General features: G+C 36.7%; 1 protein-coding gene across 1 annotated transcript; it reads left to right on the forward strand.

The window, feature by feature from the left end:
* Nucleotides 1–543: 543 nt before the first annotated feature.
* On the forward strand, nt 544–20,196 carry LOC115720157 (uncharacterized). The gene is made up of 4 exons (XM_061109584.1): nt 544–696; nt 17,400–17,463; nt 17,770–19,934; nt 20,041–20,196. Exons 1-4 carry the CDS (start codon nt 544–546, stop codon nt 20,194–20,196), a joined length of 2,538 nt encoding a protein of 845 aa, XP_060965567.1.
* The last annotated feature ends 237 nt before the right edge of the window (nt 20,197–20,433 follow it).

Genomic DNA, 20,433 nt, shown 5'->3' on the forward strand with positions numbered 1-20,433 from the left:
CGTAGGGTTAACCGTGAGCTTTTGGGGCTCGGGGCTGGTGGTGAGGGCGGAAATCCTCCACTACCACAAAACTAGGAACAAATGTATGCAGCAATGCAAGAGACCATCTAGCAGCAAGGTGATTAGATCAGAGATTTGAGAGAGCAGCAAGCTCAGCCAGCTCCCAATCCCAATCCTAATCCTCCAGAACCTTTGGTAGTGCCATAGGATGTTGGAAATCATCAGGAGATGTTGTATGTGCGGTTCAAGAAGTAGAATCCACTAGTGTTTTAAGGTGGTGCTCATCCAGTTAAGGCGGAGCAATAGATGAGCATGATAACATCCATCTTTGACTTTATGTGTGTTGAGGGTAATGATTGGGTTGGATGTGCTATCTTCATGCTGGGAGAAGATGCCCGCATTTGGTGGTAAATTGGGCCTCAGGGTCATGCTTCGAATAACATGACCTAGGATGCCTTTTGGACCTTCTTTTACAAAAAGTATTACAATGAATCTATTCGTGCTACTAAGGCAAAAGAGTTCATACAGCTGACTCAGGGTAGTATGACGGTGACAGAGTATGCCACCAAATTTGATCAGTTGGCAAAGTTTGCCTTTGATGAAGTTGCCATTGAGGCTACTAGAAAGGCTAAGTTCATTCCGGGGTTGGAAGAGCTTATTGGTCAAGATGTAATTGTAGTTGCTAAGCAACCAGGGGTTGTTTAAACTTATGCTGAAGTGGTTGAGCTAGCTATTGCTACTGAGGGAGCGGAAGATCAAATTCGAAAGAGAAATAGCGTGAGAGGAGATTTGAGGAAACAATCGCCCAATGTCGGTTCTGGTACGGGTGCTAACCCTAATAATCGTAAGAAAAGACCTAATGACCCAACAACTATGGGTCCTAATAAGAAATTCCAAGGTAATCAGGGTTTTTGACGAGGTGGAAACAAAAACTAGAGAACCTCTCTAGAGTGCTCGAGGTGCAAGAGACACAATCAGGGCGAATGTTAAGCTCGAGCCTGCTTCCAGTGTGGGATAGTAGAACAAAAGAAAGATGATATATTGGTTCCTGCTCAGGTATTCGCTTTGACCCAGACAGAGGCTAATGTTGGTCCTTTTACCATGATAGGTTCCTTTTATAATAATTTCCAATAGGGTTAGGGTTGAATTATTTGAAATAAAAAATTGATAAAAATAGAGCAAAATAGGCACCTAATGGTCGGCCATATAATGGGCCCTACATTAGCTTAGTTTTTGCCATTTTTCTCAACTATTTTATCTATTTTTCACAAATACCACTTTTGGCAACTTCAACCCTATAAATGCCAAAACTATTTATTTAATAATTAAAATAATTATCAAATAAACTTGTCAATTATAATATTTATTAATTAGACTCCAAAAGTCTTTTAATTAATAAATTAACCCTAAAATACCATTTCTTCACAATCAAGCCATAAGATAGTGAAAATTCATAAACTAGACATAGTCTAATTTTAGAATTAAAATTGATTAATCAAAATCAATTAACTGAGTCTTACAAGCAGTTTGTCTCAACTAGTATGGGGATCATGGGCCTATATAACTGAGCTTCCAATAAGGAGATCTAGAATTTACCAAGTAAATTCACTAACTTATTAATTCCTCGTTGAACCACTATAGAACTTGGAATTGCACTCTCAGTTATATAGAATGCTCTATATGTTCCAAGATATAGATACTCTATTAATTATCCATTGCTATAATCTCAATAATCAATGATCCTCTATAGATGATTTACATTGCATAGGGACAAAATTACTGTTATACCCTTTCAATGTATTTTATCGTTAAAACACTTAGCCACCTATAAATGATATTTTTGTGAATTAATATAATCACTAAAATGAGCACTCTATCATTTATCTCTATTTAGCCAAGCTCGAAGGAAATCATTGTTTCACTTCTATAGACGAATAGAAGCTATAGATTCCATATCTATGATTAGCGCTCCCACTCAATTGTACTATTGTGTTCCCAAAATGTACGTATCACCCGGACCAAAAGATAGGCTTAACTAACAAATCAAAGAACACAAATAACACTCTTGAGAGCGAACCTAACCATCTCAGGATTGAGATCATTTGATCTAGGATCAACTAGGTGATAATGAATTAAATATTACGGTAAGGTTATCATATCTAATCCAAGTTCAATATCGGTCCCTTCCGATGCATACTCCATACATCCAACCCAAGCTTACTTGAACCAATGCCCTGGAATGGACATAACACTTATCCAAGGTGCAAGTAAACTACGTTGTAGATTATCATATCAGTTAAACCTTGTGTACTGATAAATCTAGGAATACATTTAATCACACAATCTTGATTACTTTCCACTGTGTTGACAACACAATAAATAAGAATATCAATGTGATAAGGGTTTGGATGAATTTATTAATCAAATAAGTAAATAGATGATCACATGAACCAAATAACATATTAAACAAGTAATGAAATTAAATATGTTTCTTTATTAATAATTGAATAGAAAAGATTACATTGAAATAGAGTTTTATTTAAGGCACAAAGCCTAACAAATAATGACCCTCGAAACCATGAAGCCGCTAAAATCAAAGTCATGCATAATCTTAAAAAGAGATTATGACAAATATAGCCTCTGTAATTATTTAAAAGTACTTTTTATTAAAAAAAAACTTTTTAATGGATAATTGTTATACTAGAAATTTGGCTAGCGCTTTAGAGAAGGACACGTGTCAAATTGAGATAATACGAATCGATTAATATAATAGTAATTATATTAATGGATATTGGAATAGAACAACTCATAAAATGCAGAGATGATAGAGTATACTTTATAACTTGTTGACTGTAAAGTCTTAAGCGAGATAAGGATATACAAACTATTGTCTCGTGTGTCGTCGAGAAACCGTTCTACGTTAGAGGTACAAAGTGAGAGATCAACCTCGTTGTGCATGAGAAGATGAAGATCAGACATGATGACTGTTAAAACACTTAGCATATAATACACGTTATACAAACTAAGTATAACAGTCAAGTAAAACTAAACAACTAATAGTGAAGCATCCATCTCGCTATAGGAAGGAGCGCTCATGGTACCTTCACTAATCAGCTCTAGACATCTTTCAATGAGATTTACAGCTCTGTTGAGTCAGTTCTCTCAGATAGAAACTGACATTCAAATGATATTGACTGCTGAAGTTCACCTTTTCACCAAGAACTGGGATTTTTAGATGGAGTGTTATGTCTTCAAGCGCAGGATTGACGAGGTTTACATTATCAACCTCAGAAAGAAATGGGAAAAGCTTCAGCTCGCTACCAGGGTTATTGTTGCTATGTTCCCAGCGAGACGTCCCAGAGCGATACGATTTACAATGTATTTAATACACGTTTACATTGACCCAGTAAAAGCGAACCAATCACAGCTGTGTGATTTTCAAATATTAACCGCACTTATTTTATGTGGGATGTAATCAAATCCCATGATTTCAGGGGATAATTGTTGTAAAATATTAGTCAACTATGTAATTAACTACCCTTCTATGTAATTATAAATAGGAGCAGGTTACACTAAAAAAGGGACGAAAAATTCATTAGAGAAAGAGCGCTAGAACTGTATCAGAAATTTAATAAGATTGACTTGTGGACTATGTAGAATTTTAACTGTAAAATCACGTGAAAACATGTGTGTTCTTATTTTTTCTTTACTGCTTTTATTTTCTGTGCAAATTTATCACAATTTAGGCTCAAATATAGTTAACGAAAATCTGCGTTAACAGTACCTAATATTTATAAAAAATGTAATTTTTCTCTAATTTCGTCAGTACAGACTCTGTATTAATATACCGTAAAAAATAAATGTTGGATTTATGCCGCTTATAAACTTAAAACTTTAGGTACTTATGCCGCTATCCCAATATATTAATATACAATTATTACTTTTATATATATAGTAGTTAAATAGAACGTATTTGTTAAGATGCTTTCATGTTTCGAATTTTCTTGCCCTTTTTTTTTCTTTGTTTATCTACATTTTATTTATTAAGGAAAACTAAAGAAGTATACAGTTCAAAATAGATTTAAACTTATGACCACTAGAATAGGAGGATGTTGCTAAATCATTATTCCACTTAAATTTAGCTTGTAAATTATTATTTAGATTATATTAAATGTATAACTAAGCCCACCCTAAAATTAAATTCGGAGTTTGCCACTGTATATATGTATACACTAACTAAATTATATACCACAATTAAAATATATATATCATGACAATAAAATTATATACATACATTAAAATATTTGAATTATGCGAACAAAATTATATACTACTATTATCCATGGTAAAATAAAAATTAATATCATCTTAGAATAATAATATACTATACAACAAAATAGAAATATATTGTATAACAAAATCTATATACCAACGACGCATAACAACTCATAAAAAATTAAAAAAAACAAATAAATTGACATAACTTTCAGATAAAAAACATTTTAACAAAACTAATATAGATATACCATAATTTTTAAGTAATACGTTTCTAATTCTAAAAAAAAATATTGATTTTTTTATGTAGCAAAAGACAATATAAATAATAAATAATCTAAAATAAGGATCATTTTAGTACAAGTTTGAAAATTAGGACATTTACTAACGTAGTCCTATGATTTGAAGTCATTTACTATAATTTCCTGTGATATTTTTAGCCACCAATCGGGTCTTCATAATTTCCGAACCTAAAAAATATTTTTATTTCATAAATAGCATGTTTGATGCTGACATATTCCAATAAAATTTCCGTAATGTATAAAGTAAGCTTATTTATCCATTTTCACTAAAATCTAATTATCACATAATTAGATTTGTAAGATTATAATCTTACCTATTTATACCCCTAACACACTTATTATTCCATATTTTATATAATATGCTTTAATTATTCATCATTAGATTTTCAAAATATTACAAAAGTAGTTTTCTTAATATGCTCGTTGTGTTCGATGATTAACCATAATGAAAAAAAAATACATCTATATCATTTTATTCCTTCATTGCCTCATGTTGTCTAATTGGGTAATAACTCTTAGAGTGTTATTGGAGTGACAAAATTGTAATGAACGTATTTTTTTAATCTTGGGTACATAGTTTCACCAACATAATATATATTATACTTTTTTAATTATAATTAGTTTCTAAGTTATTCTATGTTGTATGTTTTTACTCATTTTGTTGTTGAAACGGTTCTATTTAATTTATATCTCAATGTTATTAGAAATTAATCCTCTCTTATCTTTTAATTAGAATACGTTTTTGAGTTATTGCTTGTTTTCTTTACTCATTTTGTTTAAGAATCGATTTTCTTTTATTTTAAGTATCAGTATATTTGGAACTGATTCCCTCTTGTTTTTTTTATCATAACTGAATTCTAAGTTATTTTGTAGTATTTCTTTTAAGTCATTCTGTTGTGGAAGCAGTTCTATTTTAATTTATGTAACAGCTAGTTTTTTATTTAGTCATTTCAGAAAACGGTTCTTAAATCATTTATTTTTGAAATCGATATTTGATTTAATTAATTTAAGAAACATAATTTAGTTATTTCAGAATTTTTTTTTTGTTTTAGTTAATTTAAGGAACCGGATTTTATTTTATTTATTTTATTTAACTAGTTTTTGTGTGTAAATTTTTATCTTAGTTGTTTTACGGAATCAGATTCTTTGTCTCAGATTTTTAACTAGTTGATATATATAATCAGTTTTTTATCTTATATTTGATTTATTGTCTATTATTTATTTTTACTTATTTTGTTATGGAACCCGATCTGTTTAGATTAGTATTTTTAGAATTGATCCCCACTTTATTTTTAAGTTTATTCGGTTTATGGGATATCTTGTGTTATTCGTTTTTTTACTCATTTTATTGTGGTAGTTTTAATTTTAATTTATATTTCAGTATTTTAGGAACTGATTTTTTTTTTAATTATAATCAATTTGAGTTATTGTGTGTTATTTATTTTTATTCATTATGTTATAGAATCCGTTTTATTTTAATTTATACCTAAGACATCTAACTCCAGTAATTTTTTCGACAACAATGACAACTCTAATAAATTTCCGGTGAGAATAACTTTTCTCACAATTTTTCAGTGACTATATCTTCTCCGATGACTTTTCCGGCAATATATTTTTTAGAAGTTTTATTAACTTTATTTATGGTTTTTTGTTTAACTTTTCATATTTTAAATTTTAATTATTTTTTATTCCATATATTTTTATATTATTAATTTTTTTTATAGCATATAAAATTATACTTTACAACATTCCCTTATATTTTTACTTTTCTATTCTCTTATATATGCCATTAGCTATAGAAGAATAAGTCCAAATATAGAAGAAAAAAAATGTACTAACAAATCTAAAATATCCTTATTATTCACGTTCCTATATTAATAGTTGATAATATATATATTTATTCTATATAAAATGTGGGTATATAACAGAATTTTTTGTTTATGAAAAATTATTAGGTGACTTTATTTTTTAAATAAAAAAAATAACAAATTATTAGATGTTACCACATAAAGGGTCAACATCCATGTAGTTAGTTAAACCTAAATAAAATTAATCCACCTAAAGTGTTGCAATTAATAATAAACTAGTAAACCACCCGCGTTTTGCGTGCGGTTATATATTGTTTAATGATGATTGAGTCATAAATATATATCAAATTTTAAATTTTTATATTTTTTATATATATTTTAATAATAAAAGTAACTAATTTATTATTTTTCAATCTTAATAATACAAAAGAAAATAAATATCTTACAAATTATTTTAAAACTCGTAAATTATAATTTTTAATTAATCAAATTATTATTGCTATATTATTGAATAAATTAAATTGAAATTCAAAAAGTATATATAATATAACAATTAATAATTTTATAAAAAAACTCATGATTTCAAAACTGTTGTTATCACCAAATTTGACATAATTACCACTACAATCAAAGTCATTATCATCGCCGTATCTCACTTATAATCGTCACTACCATTCCCAATAAGTTTTCTCCTATATACAAAATAAATTAAATATTGAGTTAGCTACTCACTTTTATACATAAATAAAACTGTAAAAGTATCTAATCAAAGTAAATCGTCACTATCATTTTTAATAAGTTTACTCTATATAAAATAAAGGGTAAATTGCGGCATAACTACCTAATGTTTTGGGTTTGTAAGCGACAAGTACCCATTGTTTATATTTAGCGGGTAAACTACCCAATGTTTACAAAACATTAATTCTGTCCCATTCCGTTTAAAAATTTCTATTAGTCAACTTAGGTGGCCACGTGTAAGGCTAAGATCACACCAATTTATTTTTTTTCTCTTTAAAATGAATATCATATATCTAAATAATTTTTTATTACTTTTTTTATTTAATTCAGAAGCTTTTCACTTTCCAGATTTAAATCTTAAAATCAAACTTAAAAATAAACTAAATAAAAGTAAGAACCCTTAAGTTTATATTTCACAAGTTATAAAAAAAAAAAAAATTACATTTCACAAACCTTAATACACGCTGCCTTTGGTTTTTTTACTGGTGGAAAGTCAATTTTTGTAAAGCCCGCTTAGTTAATTTGGAAATTATCAGTTGTTTATGTTAATCATGAAATTATTTATAGCCATTTAAATAATTTATTATGGATATTTATGGAATTCAGATATGCATGAGTATGTTATCAGTAGTTTTATTTCGCATTTCCGGTGTCCGGTATTTTGGAACTCGGCGTTTGGCTCAGTAGAAATCACAACTTAGTATGTTAGTATTTGGGGACGGGTTTTAGACATTGGGAATGTCGGGAATGGCCGGGAATTTAGAATTTCCCAAAAATACCCCTTAAGTATGATTTATGTGGTTTTAGTATGGAGGGGCAAAATGGTCTTTTTGCCCCAATGATATTTTGTCTTATGTGAGTTTTTATTTGGAAATTAAATGTTTATTTTAATTAAATGTTGGCTGAAATGAATTGTGATTAAGTGACTTTTTCCCCATTTGACTTTTCAAAACAAACACTTAGAAAAATTTAGAAATTTCACTCAAACTCTCTCTCTTTTCCTCTCCACTTTCGGCTGGGTATTTGGGGTGCAAAGCTGGGTTTTTCTTCAATTTTCAAAGCTTGATTCAACCTTAATTTGTGAGCTCTTGATTGTGGTAGGTGATTCTAACTCTTTCTCTTTAAATTTCTTGAAAAAAATGATGAAAAGTGATGATGCATGCATGTTGTTTTGGATGTTGTTGCTGCTGCTTTCTGTGGTTATTTTATGTGGTTCAAAGCATGTTAAATTGATAGGAGTTAAGCTATGTTGAAAGCATGTAGGTTAGATTGTTAAGCTTTGAGTTTTCTTTGTGAAAAGTATGATTTTTGGAAAGAAAATGTTGTGAATATATTCTGGGTTGTTGCTGTTGTTCTTGTTAGTTTGCAGAGGTGATATTATGCTTAGTTATGTAGAATTAAGTTGGTTTGCATGCTTGTTTTGGTGGTTTGCTCAAGCTTGAGTTTGGAACTCAAAGCTTGAGCTCCAATGGCAAATTTTGTATTTGTGGTTTCTGGGTAGGTTTGATGCCTTGGATTTGTTCTTTAGGGTATTTAGAACAGGTCTGGAAAGTTTGGGATCAATTGGGGTTAAATTGGTCGAGTTATGGAATTTTATGGTTGCTGCCTGCGAGGAACCGGAATTCCGGTTGTGCATCCGGAATTCCGGATGGGGGTTCAGAAATTCCCAGAACCGGAATTCCGGTTGGGCAACCGGTCTGCCAGTTGGGGGATTTTTCAGAACCTTAGTTTTCCTCGTTTTTGGGTTTTTAGGGGTATTGCCATGCTTTTTATCGATAGGGAAACTTTTAGTTTCGAGTTTTAGTCCCCGGGAAGTGATTTAGCGTGTCACTTATAGCGTTGTGATTTTTATGGTTTAGGAGCCGATGTCCGCCGTTCAGCTTCAGTTCCAGTCAGGTTGACCGGCACACCTGAAATCGGAATCCAGGTAAGATTAGTATAACAGTATGCATATGTAGATTACATGTTTAGCGTGCATGTAGGAAGCCTATTAGATTACATTAGTTGTATGTTGGCTTCGAACCATCCAACCCTGTCACGTCGGTACAGGCTGGAGTATGACCAGCAGCCGGAGTATGACCGGTTCGACCGATCAGGCTGACACTTGGTTGGTGGTTCCGTGCTATTGACGTATCCCGTCGGTACAGGCTGGAGTATGACCAGCAGCCGGAGTATGACCGGTTCGACCGATCAGGAGGATATAGTAACACGTCGGTACAGGCTGGAGTATGACCAGCAGCCGGAGTATGACCGGTTTGACCGATCAGGTTGTTACGTGTCAATAGTACCGTCCCTATGAACGTTCAGAACTCAGTACCATGTTGGACATGGCAGTAGTGCTCAGTACCATGTTGGACATGGCGATAAGCGGGACTCGGTATCGTGTTGGACACGGCAATCGGTTTTATGTATGATATTATTATGCTTTTCTTACCGAGTCCGTCGACTCACGCTTATGTTCATGTGTAGGTAAAGGCAAGGCTGTTGCCGATGGACCGTGAGCGAGCTTATGAGATTGTACATGTCGGGCGGTTAGGCTGGAGCGTACGATCATCGGGACGGCGAGGCCGATTTTTGTAATCGGTCGTTAGACGACTTTTATTTTTGTAACAGTTAATCAGTTAAATCTTTTTGTAAATGATTTTTATAATCGGGATCCCGAGTCTTTTGTAATATTGTTTATAAGTTTAATGAAAAAGCAAAATTTTAATTAATCACGTTTTTCCATAAACCTCGTTGATTAGCAACGAGCTGCACAGTACGTTTAAAAATCACGTAATACGCCTAAGATAGTTAGGGTGTTACAATTTGGTATCGTAGCCGCCGATGGTTGTCTTCCGAAGATCGTCACGACATGTACAATCATCATCGGCCAGCTAGCTCGTTTCACGGTTCAGTAAGCCTTTATTGCTTTAGTAGTTTATTTTATTCAGTTATGAAAAAGAAAAGCCTGTTAGGAAGCATGTTAGTAGCCTGATAGTAGAATAGGCGCATGTTTCGTTTTTAATTTCCAAATTAAGCGGCATTAGTAAGCTCTCGATGATCGCGACCTGAGTGCCAACTCGGGATTTCGAGGTGGTTCAGACTAGATGGACGCCAGACGAAATATTAGGAGTCAGGGCATCTCAGTCGGGTCAGATCAAGGTCGAGGAGCTCAGTTCCCCTCAAGTGTTATGGGCCGAGGTAGAGGTCCCAGGGGCAGGGTTCGCGGTTGGAGTGATGTTAACTCGCCGCAGGCTGCCCAAGTCAATCAGGAAGCCCAGAATTGGGAAGTTACGGTTTGCGGAAATGCAAGCCCGGATAGAAGAGCAAGATCTCGAGATTCAGAGGTTGAGACAGCAGGGTGCTCTTGCAGTTCCAGTGCCCGTAGTTCCAGTGGCACCGCCCTCGCCGCCTGTGCCGAGATAGTGGTGGCGGCCATTAGATTGGAACCTTTGTTCGAGCGGTTCCGGAAGCAGGCACCTCCGGTTTTCCTGGGAGGTCCGGACGTGATGAAAGCCGAGCAGTGGCTGACGGTGATCACCAAGATCTTGAACTTTATGGATGTCACCGGGAACGGCAGAGTGGTGAGTGCCACTTTTCAGTTTTAAGAAGACGCTCTGGTCTGGTGGGACATGGTAGCTCAGATCCATGACGTTATCACTATGACCTGGGAAAGGTTTTAGGAACTCTTCAGCGTTAAAGGTTATAACGAGGCGGCCAGAAACGCCAAGAGGAAAGGGTTCGCCCACCTGACCCAGCGAGAGAATATGAGCATGACGGAATATATCACTCAGTTCAGCCGGTTGGCGAGGTTAGCCTCGGGATTTGCGCCAACCGATTTCAGTAAGAAAGAAAATATCTCGATGGACTCAAGGTGAAGATCAAGTATGACTTTATGATCACTACCGACGATAAGACCATCTAAGTTGAGATGGCAAAGAAAGTATGGTGAGCTGAGGGCGCAACTAGATGTATGTGGAATCAGTCAGGACTTCGGAATGTGGCGGGGCTCCTACCCTTTCTGCGTCAGGTTTCAGCAGGGGAGGTAGTGGTTCGGCCATGGACTGGAGGAGGAAATCATCCACTGCATCCGGTGGCTCGAGGCAGAACAAGAGGTTCCGAGGGAACCAGAATCAAGACAGTCGTCAGGCTAGTGTTGAGACCCGTTATTCCTAATGGAGTGTCTCAGTAGTAAGAGGCATCCTCCGGGTGAGTGCTTGGGTCAAGGTTGTTTTTTGTGTGGCTGCTAGAATCTCTAGTAAATTGGGTAGACCCTTTGATAGATATGAATCAGGGTTTGGAACCCTGTTGCCTGGCGGAGATTTGGTTATCTCCAATAGGTGGATTAGGTCTATGCCGATCAGGATAGATGGTAGAGAGTTAAGCGCTGATCTGATAGAGATGAGCTTAGTCGAATTCGATATTATTTTAGGAATGGATTTCCTATCTAAATATTCGGCGAGCATTGACTGTAAGAGGAAGATGGTGGTCTTCCAACCGGAAAGTGAAGAACCGTTCGTATTTGTGGGTTCGGTTCAGGGATCTCGGATCCCGGTGATCTCGGCGATGTCAGCGAGAGAATTATTGCACGGTGGGTGCTTAGGGTTTCTGGCCGTGGTGGTGGACACCACTCGGCCAGACACCATTCGGCCAGAGGACATCAGAGTGGTTCGGGAATTTTTGGACGTTTTTCCCGAAGAACTTCCAGGGTTACCACCTCAACGAGAGATTGACTTCGTGATTGACTTGGCACCAGGGGTGGATCCGGTTTCCAAAGCCCCGTATAGGATGGCTCCAGCTGAACTTAAGGAATTAAAGATTCAGCTCCAAGGGTTGCTTGACATAGGGTTCATTCGGCCCAGTGTGTCACCTTGGGGAGCCCCGGTTTTATTTGTGAAGAAGAAGGATGGGTCTATGAGGATGTGCATCGACTACAGAGAGTTGAACAAGCTGACGGTGAAGAATAAATATCCATTACCTAGGATCGATGACTTGTTCGATCAGCTTCAGGGGAAGACGGTCTTTTCTAAGATTGATCTCCGTTCGGGTTATCATCAGTTGAGGATCCGAGAGGAGGACATTCCAAAGACGGCTTTCCGCACTAGGTATGGACACTACGAGTTTCTGGTTATGTCATTCGGACTAACCAATGCTCCTGCAGCATTCATGGACCTGATGAATAGAGTATTCAAGGATTTCCTCGATATCTGTGTGATTGTGTTTATCGACGACATCCTCGTGTACTCTCAGTCAGAAGAGGAGCATGAGTTACATCTTCAGATGGTACTGCAACGACTTCGAGAACATAAGCTCTACGCCAAGTTCAAGAAATGTGAGTTCTGGTTGTCTCAGGTGTCCTTCCTAGGGCACATTGTGAGTAAAGATGGGATCAAGGTGGATCCCGGGAAGATTGAATCCGTCAGGGATTGGCCGAGACCGAAGACGGTGACAGAGATCAGAAGCTTCTTGGGATTAGCTGGGTACTACCGTAGGTTCGTGGAGGGGTTCTCCAAAATTTCAATGCCCCTAACCGAGCTTACAAAGAAGAATCAGCGATTTATCTGGTCAGATAAATGCGAAGCTAGTTTTCAGGAGCTGAAGCAGAGATTGATTACTGCTCCGGTACTAGCTTAGCCTTCGGACAAGGAGAAGTTCGTAGTCTACTGTGACGCATCCAAACAGGGTTTGTGGTGCGTATTGATGCAAGCCGATCGGGTTATCGCTTATGCCTCCCGTCAGTTAAAGGATTATGAACAGCGATACCCGACTCATGATTTAGAATCGGCCGCAGTGGTTTTTGCATTGAAGATTTGGCGGCATTACCTTTATGGGGAGAAGTGTAGGATCTATACCAACCATAAAAGTCTCAAGTATTTCTTTACTCAGAAAGATTTGAACATGAGACAAAGGCGTTGGTTGGAATTAGTGAAGGATTATGATTGTGAGGTCCTCTATCATCCCGGAAAAGCCAACGTAGTGGCTGATGCCCTGAGCAGGAAGGGTCCCGGGCAAGTGGCTAGTATGGTTCAGATCTCACCTCAGCTAGCAGAGGATATGATTAGATCCAGCATTGAGTTTGTGGTAGGTCAGCTTCACAACTTGACGCTGCAATCTGATCTGTTGGAAAGAATAAAAGTCGCTCAGATGACAGATCCGGAGTTAGTGAAAATCCGAGATGAGGTGTTGGCTAGTCAAGCCAAGGACTTTTCAGTGTCAGATAGTGGGATGCTTTGTATAAAGCCAGAGTTTGTGTTCCGAACAGTGTGGAACTTAGAAATGAGATCTTTGAGGAGGCTCATTCTACCCCGTATTCTCTGCATCCCGGCACCACCAAGATGTACCAAGATTTGAAACCGTACTTCTGGTGGAGCGGTATGAAGAAGAATTTGGTAGAATTCGTATCGAGATGCCTCACGTGTCAGCAGATTAAGGCTGAACATCAGAGACCAGCAGGGTTGTTGCAGCCTCTAACCCTACCAGAATGGAAATGGGAGGATATTACGATGGATTTTGTGGTCGGGTTACCTCGGACCACGGGTTTATTTGATTCCATCTGGGTAGTGGTGGATCGATTTACGAAATCTGCTCATTTTCTGCCGGTTAGAACAACATTTACAGTGGATCAGTTGGCAGAGTTATATGTCAGAGAGAAATAGTGAGACTTCACGGGGTACCGAAGTCTATAGTTTCGGACAGGGATCCGAAATTCACCTCCAAATTTTGGCAAAGTTTGCAACGGGCAATGGGTACAAAGCTAAAATTCAGTACAGCATTCCATCCTCAGACAGATGGTCAGTCCGAAAGGACAATTCAGATATTGGAGGACATGTTGAGAGCCTGTGTTATGGACTTTGAAGGCTCATGGAGTAAGTATCTACCGTTAATAGAATTTTCGTACAACAACAGTTATCAGAGTACGATAGGGATGGCTCCCTATGAACTGTTGTACGGTAGGAAATGTAGATCCCCTATCCACTGGGATGAGGCAGGGGAGAGGAAATACCTAGGTCCAGAGTCAGTTCAGCGAACCAATGAGGCAATAGAGAAGATAAAAGCTAAAATGCTTGCCTCACAGAGCAGACAGAAGAGTTATGCAGATCCGAAACGCAGAGATGTTGAGTTCCAAGTAGGGGAACATGTGTTTTTGCGAGTATCTCCGATGAAGGGGATTAAACGTTTCGGGAAAAGAGGCAAGTTATGCCCTAGATTTACAGGACCTTTTGAGATTCTCGAGAAGATAGGTCAAGTGGCATATCGGTTAGCATTGCCTCCAGCCTTATCAGCAGTTCACAACGTATTTCATGTCTCAATGTTGAGAAAATACGTTTCAGACACCTCTCATATACTCAGTTATGAGAGTCTTCAGTTTCAGCCAGACATGACCTATGAGGAACAGCCAGTGCAGATCCTGGATAGAAAGGATAAAGTCCTTCGGAATAAAACCATAGCATTGGTCAAGGTTCTCTGGAGAAACAGTGAGGTGGAAGAAGCCACCTGGGAGCTAGAGTCAGATATGAGAGCTCAATATCCAGAGTTATTCAGGTTAGATTTCGGGGACGAAATCCTTTTAAGGGGGGGATAGTTGTAAAGCCCGCTTAGTTAATTTGGAAATTATCAGTTGTTTATGTTAATCATGAAATTATTTATAGCCATTTAAATAATTTATTATGGATATTTATGGAATTCAGATATGCATGAGTATGTTATCAGTAGTTTTATTTCGCATTTCCGGTGTCCGGTATTTTGGAACTCGGCGTTTGGCTCAGTAGAGATCACAACTTAGTATGTTAGTATTTGGGGACGGGTTTTAGACATTGGGAATGTCGGGAATGGCCGGGAATTTAGAATTTCCCAAAAATACCCCTTAAGTATGATTTATGTGGTTTTAGTATGGAGGGGCAAAATGGTCTTTTTGCCCCAATGATATTTTGTCTTATGTGAGTTTTTATTTGGAAATTAAATGTTTATTTTAATTAAATGTTGGCTGGAATGAATTGTGATTAAGTGACTTTTTCCCCATTTGACTTTTCAAAACAAACACTTAGAAAAATTTAGAAATTTCACTCAAACTCTCTCTCTTTTCCTCTCCATTTTCGGCTGGGTATTTGGGGTGCAAAGCTGGGTTTTTCTTCAATTTTCAAAGCTTGATTCAACCTTAATTTGTGAGCTCTTGATTGTGGTAGGTGATTCTAACTCTTTCTCTTTAAATTTCTTGAAAAAAATGATGAAAAGTGATGATGCATGCATGTTGTTTTGGATGTTGTTCTTTCTTGCTTTTACGTGGTTATTTTATGTGGTTCAAAGCATGTTAAATTGATAGGAGTTAAGCTATGTTGAAAGCATGTAGGTTAGATTGTTAAGCTTTGAGTTTTCTTTGTGAAAAGTATGATTTTTGGAAAGAAAATGTTGTGAATATATTCTGGGTTGTTGCTGTTGTTCTTGTTAGTTTGCAGAGGTGATATTATGCTTAGTTATGTAGAATTAAGTTGGTTTGCATGCTTGTTTTGGTGGTTTGCTCAAGCTTGAGTTTGGAACTCAAAGCTTGAGCTCCAATGGCAAATTTTGTATTTGTGGTTTCTGGGTAGGTTTGATGCCTTGGATTTGTTCTTTAGGGTATTTAGAACAGGTCTGGAAAGTTTGGGATCAATTGGGGTTAAATTGGTCGAGTTATGGAATTTTATGGTTGTCGCTCGCGAGAGAACCGAATTCCGGTTGTGCATCCGATTCCGGATGGGGGTTCGAAATTCCCGTAACCGGAATTCGGTTGGGCAACCGGTCTGCCGGTTGGGGGATTTTTCAGAACCTTAGTTTTCCTCGTTTTTGGGTTTTTAGGGGTATTGCCATGCTTTTTATCGATAGGGAAACTTTTAGTTTTGAGTTTTAGTCCCCGGGAAGTGATTTAGCGTGTCACTTATAGCGTTGTGATTTTTATGGTTTAGGAGCCGATGTCAGCGTTCGGCTTCGGTTCCGGTCGGGTTGACGAGGCACACACGAAATCGGAATCCGGGTAAGATTAGTATAACGAGATGCATATGTAGATTACATGTTTAGCGTGCATGTAGGAAGCCTATTAGATTACATTAGTTGTATGTTGGCTTCGAACCATCCAACCCCGTCACGTCGGTACAGGCTGGAGTATGACCAGCAGCCGGAGTATGACCGGTTCGACCGATCAGGCTGACACTTGGTTGGTGGTTCCGTGCTATTGACGTATCCCGTCGGTACAGGCTGGAGTATGACCAGCAGCCGGAGTATGACCGGTTCGACCGATCAGGAGGATATAGTAACACGTCGGTACAGGCTGGAGTATGACCAGCAGCCGGAGTATGACCGGTTTGACCGATCAGGTTGTTACGTGTCAATAGTACCGTCCCTATGAACGTTCAGAACTCAGTACCATGTTGGACATGGCAGTAGTGCTCAGTACCATGTTGGACATGGCAGTAGCGGGACTCAGTATCGTGTTGGACACGGCAGTCAGTTTTATGTATGATATTATTATGCTTTTCTTACTGAGTCTGTCGACTCACAGTTTATGTTCATGTGTAGGTAAAGGCAAGGCTGTTGCTGATGGACCGTGAGCGAGCTTATGAGATTGTACATGTCGGGGCGGTTAGGCCTGGAGCGTACGATCATCGGGACAGCGAGGCTGATTTTTGTAACTGGTCGTTAGACGACTTTTATTTTTGTAACAGTTAATCAGTTAAATCTTTTTGTAAATGATTTTATAATCGGGATCCCGAGTCTTTTGTAATATTGTTTATAAGTTTAATGAAAAAGCAAAATTTTAATTAATCACGTTTTTCCATAAACCTCGTTGATTAGCAACGAGCTGCACAGTACGTTTAAAAATCACGTAATACGCCTAAGATAGTTAGGGTGTTACAATTTTTTTCCGATAAACGACGCCGGAGAAGAAGATAATGTCTTGGTGGGATCTAGACCCAACTCATGTATATTGTAAGCTTCTTATTTTTCTTTTTTTTTTTATTACTTTTCAGACCCAAACCATACTTTTTCTTCTTTATTTTACGGTAGTTTCAAGACTTTTTTATCTGCTCTAGTTAAATATTTTTGGGACCACATGTTATTGTATTAGATTGGATGGATTGATTTCATAGAATTTTATATTCACTTGATATTATTTCTTTTCTTTTAAAGTAATAGACTGAATGGTGGGTTTGTATTTACATGCGTGGATTTATATACTATATTATTATTTTTTAATAAAAATATATTATAATATTGTTGGGTCAATTATAAAAGTGATTTTTTGTGGCTGACCCAATTACAGTGTTTTGTGGAATCTTTGCATTGGTTTGGGATTATGGTTTATTTTGACATTGAAAAGTTTCAGAGTAAGTGGGATACATCAAATTATAATAGCAGAAAGGATTTAGCTAGCTAGTTTGGACTCTCTCTTAAATTATCATGTTATTCATGAAATTAAGTTGAGTGAGTGGTAAAAGTATAGTATTACCATGTTTTGGTTAATATATTACAGTTTTTATTTAACAATAATTGAAAAATAATATGAAGATATTAATTTGAACAACCTTACTATATTGTATTTGGTGAAATTAGTTACTTTGTATTTTAAAATTTTAATCACATACATATATATAAGTGAACCTTATCACATCTTTTGTGGCTTTGTATGGTAGGTCAAAGTGAGTCCCAAAGTGCCTTTGATTGGGAACACAACCAAGTTTCAAATGTTATCCAAGATGTCCCTGATTTGGCCCACAATGAAGCTGCAAATGAGGTCCAAGCAGAGGCTGATTCGGGGCAAAGTGAGGCCCAACAAGATGATGAATTGGGCCACATTGTCCTTGTTGAGGAGGTTGAATTTCTTGAAGATGAGTATATCCTAGATGAAGATGATGAAATAGAACTTGAAGTAAACACAAGTGAACCTAGTAAATGGTGGGCATCTGTTGATGACTTTTGCAATCAAGGTGATTTAGAGAACTCAGATAGTGGATATGAGAATGATGATGATTTGCAGAGCTTAGATAGTGAAGATGAATATGGTGAAACCAAAGTTAAGAGAAGTAGAAAGCAATTTATACCAACAAATGAATGGTCAAATTTTGAATTTAGTCTTGGATTGGAGTTTGCTAGTGTGGCTCAACTAAGAGAAGCTATAAAGGAGTATTTTATAGCCACAGATAAAGAATTTATCTACATCTTCAATCACCCTACAAAGGTTCAAGTAGTTTGTAAGGCTAAAGGATGTGGTTGGTCCTTATATGCTAGGGTACAAAAAAGGGACCACTTAACTTTTAGCGTTAACTCACTTAATAATGTTCATGATTGTGGAATTGTATTTGATAATAAGCATGTGGATGCAACTTGGCTAGCTAAGCATTTCGAAAATGAGTTTAGAATGAATCCCAACATGCACTATACTCAATTCATGGAGCTGACCGCCAACAGTAAGTTCTCTAACACAAAAAGGCATGTGTTTTACAATGCAAAAAAGAAGGCAAGGCACACACTTGAGGGCTCGGTGGCACAACAGTATATTGTCCTTGATGATTATTGCAAACAACTAGTGGAATTGAATCCTGGGAGCACAGCGATAATTAAAAGCAAGATGGTTGATCATAAAAGGTTGTTTGAGAGAGTCTACATATGCATTAAAGCTTGCAAGGATGGATTCAAAGCATGCAGACCATTAATCGGTTTAGATGGTTGTTTCTTAAAAGGGTATTGCAAAGGTATGTTGTTGGCTGCTATTGGTATTGATGCTGATAACTCTATATTTCCTATTGCATATGCTGTATGTGAAAAAGAGAATATAGATACTTGGACTTGGTTTCTTAATTTGTTGAAAGAGGATTTGGAACCAATTGACGTTTCAAAAATCACTATGATGAGTGATAGACAAAAAGGTTTAGAGAAGGCTCAAGCTTCTACATTTGAGGGTGCGGAGGTTAGATTTTGTGTTCGACATTTATATTCTAATTTCAAGAAAGAGTTCCCTGGCCTTTTGCTAAAACAAAAGTTGTGGGCACGTGCACGAGCCACAACACCAGAGGACTTCACCAAAAAAATGGCTGAACTGGAGGAGGTTAATGAGAAAGCATATGAGTGGTTGATAAAAAAAAAACCAAGTGAATGGAGTAAGAGTCATTTTAGATTCTTTGTTAAGTGTGACATGTTGCTGAACAACTTATGTGAAAGTTTCAACTCTGCAATATTGGATGCAAGAGAAAAGCCTATTGTCACTTTGTTAGAGAAGCTTCGTTTTTGGTTAATGAGCAGGAGATGTGTTAAACGAGAAAGTGTTTCGAAATGGGTGAATCCAGTTGGAAAGAGGGTGACGAAAATCATCGAGAAGAACAAGCAAGTGGCCAGGTGTTGTTCTTGTACTCGAGCAGATTCACACACATTTGAAGTAAGTCGGGGTGGCATAGAAAAGTTCTCAGTGGATTTGGTTGCTAAGAAGTGTACTTGTAGAGGTTACCAACTCACTGGAATACTTTGTGGGCATGCCTTATCTGCTATTTGTAGCTTTGGATTGAATGAGTATGATTTTGTGGATGATGTTTACAAAAAAGAAGCTTATATAGCTCAATACGTCGGAGTAATTTACCCAATGCCATCACCTGATAAATGGCCTAACCCAGGACAAAATCCAATATACCCTCCTACTAATTCTGTCTTACCTGGTAGACCAAAAAAGGCACGAAATAGAGATGTCGATGAACCTCCTGCCCCAAATGCAACTAAGATGAGAAGATTTGGACAGGTAAACACTTGCGGTAACTGTGGAAAACAAGGTCATTCACGCCGTACTTGTAAAATTTCAATAATAGTACAGGTACAAAATTATAATTTGAAACCTATATAGCTTGTAGTATTTCTTTATAGAGCTCTATTATTTTGGTTTATGTTCACAATTGACTTGTGAGTTAAAAATTTTGCAGCCTACTACTCAAAAGAATAAAGGAGGAAGACCACTTAAGAAAAGTCCAACAGAAGAAACAGTGAAAAGAAAAAAGCGGAGAGCAAAGCAAAAGGCAAGAGAGGCATTACAAGCTTCCACATCTCAGGGACAACCACCATCTCAGCAACAAAATTAGCCTTTATTTTGACTAAAATTAATTTCTTTTTGATATATAGGGTTGAATCAGACTTTATTTTGATGTGTTGTTTTGATGTATACCATTAGTACGGATGATAGTTAATGGGAACTGCTGCTAGTGGTGTTGCTGAACTCAAAATATCCATGATTTGAAACTTTGGAATATTTTGTACTTATGCTTTGATTCTATGAGCAATATGCGTTTTATTATAGTTATGAATTTAAAGAAGTTTAC

This window comes from Cannabis sativa, chromosome 2 (assembly GCF_029168945.1).
Source record: "Cannabis sativa cultivar Pink pepper isolate KNU-18-1 chromosome 2, ASM2916894v1, whole genome shotgun sequence".
NCBI classification, from domain to species: Eukaryota; Viridiplantae; Streptophyta; class Magnoliopsida; order Rosales; family Cannabaceae; genus Cannabis; species Cannabis sativa.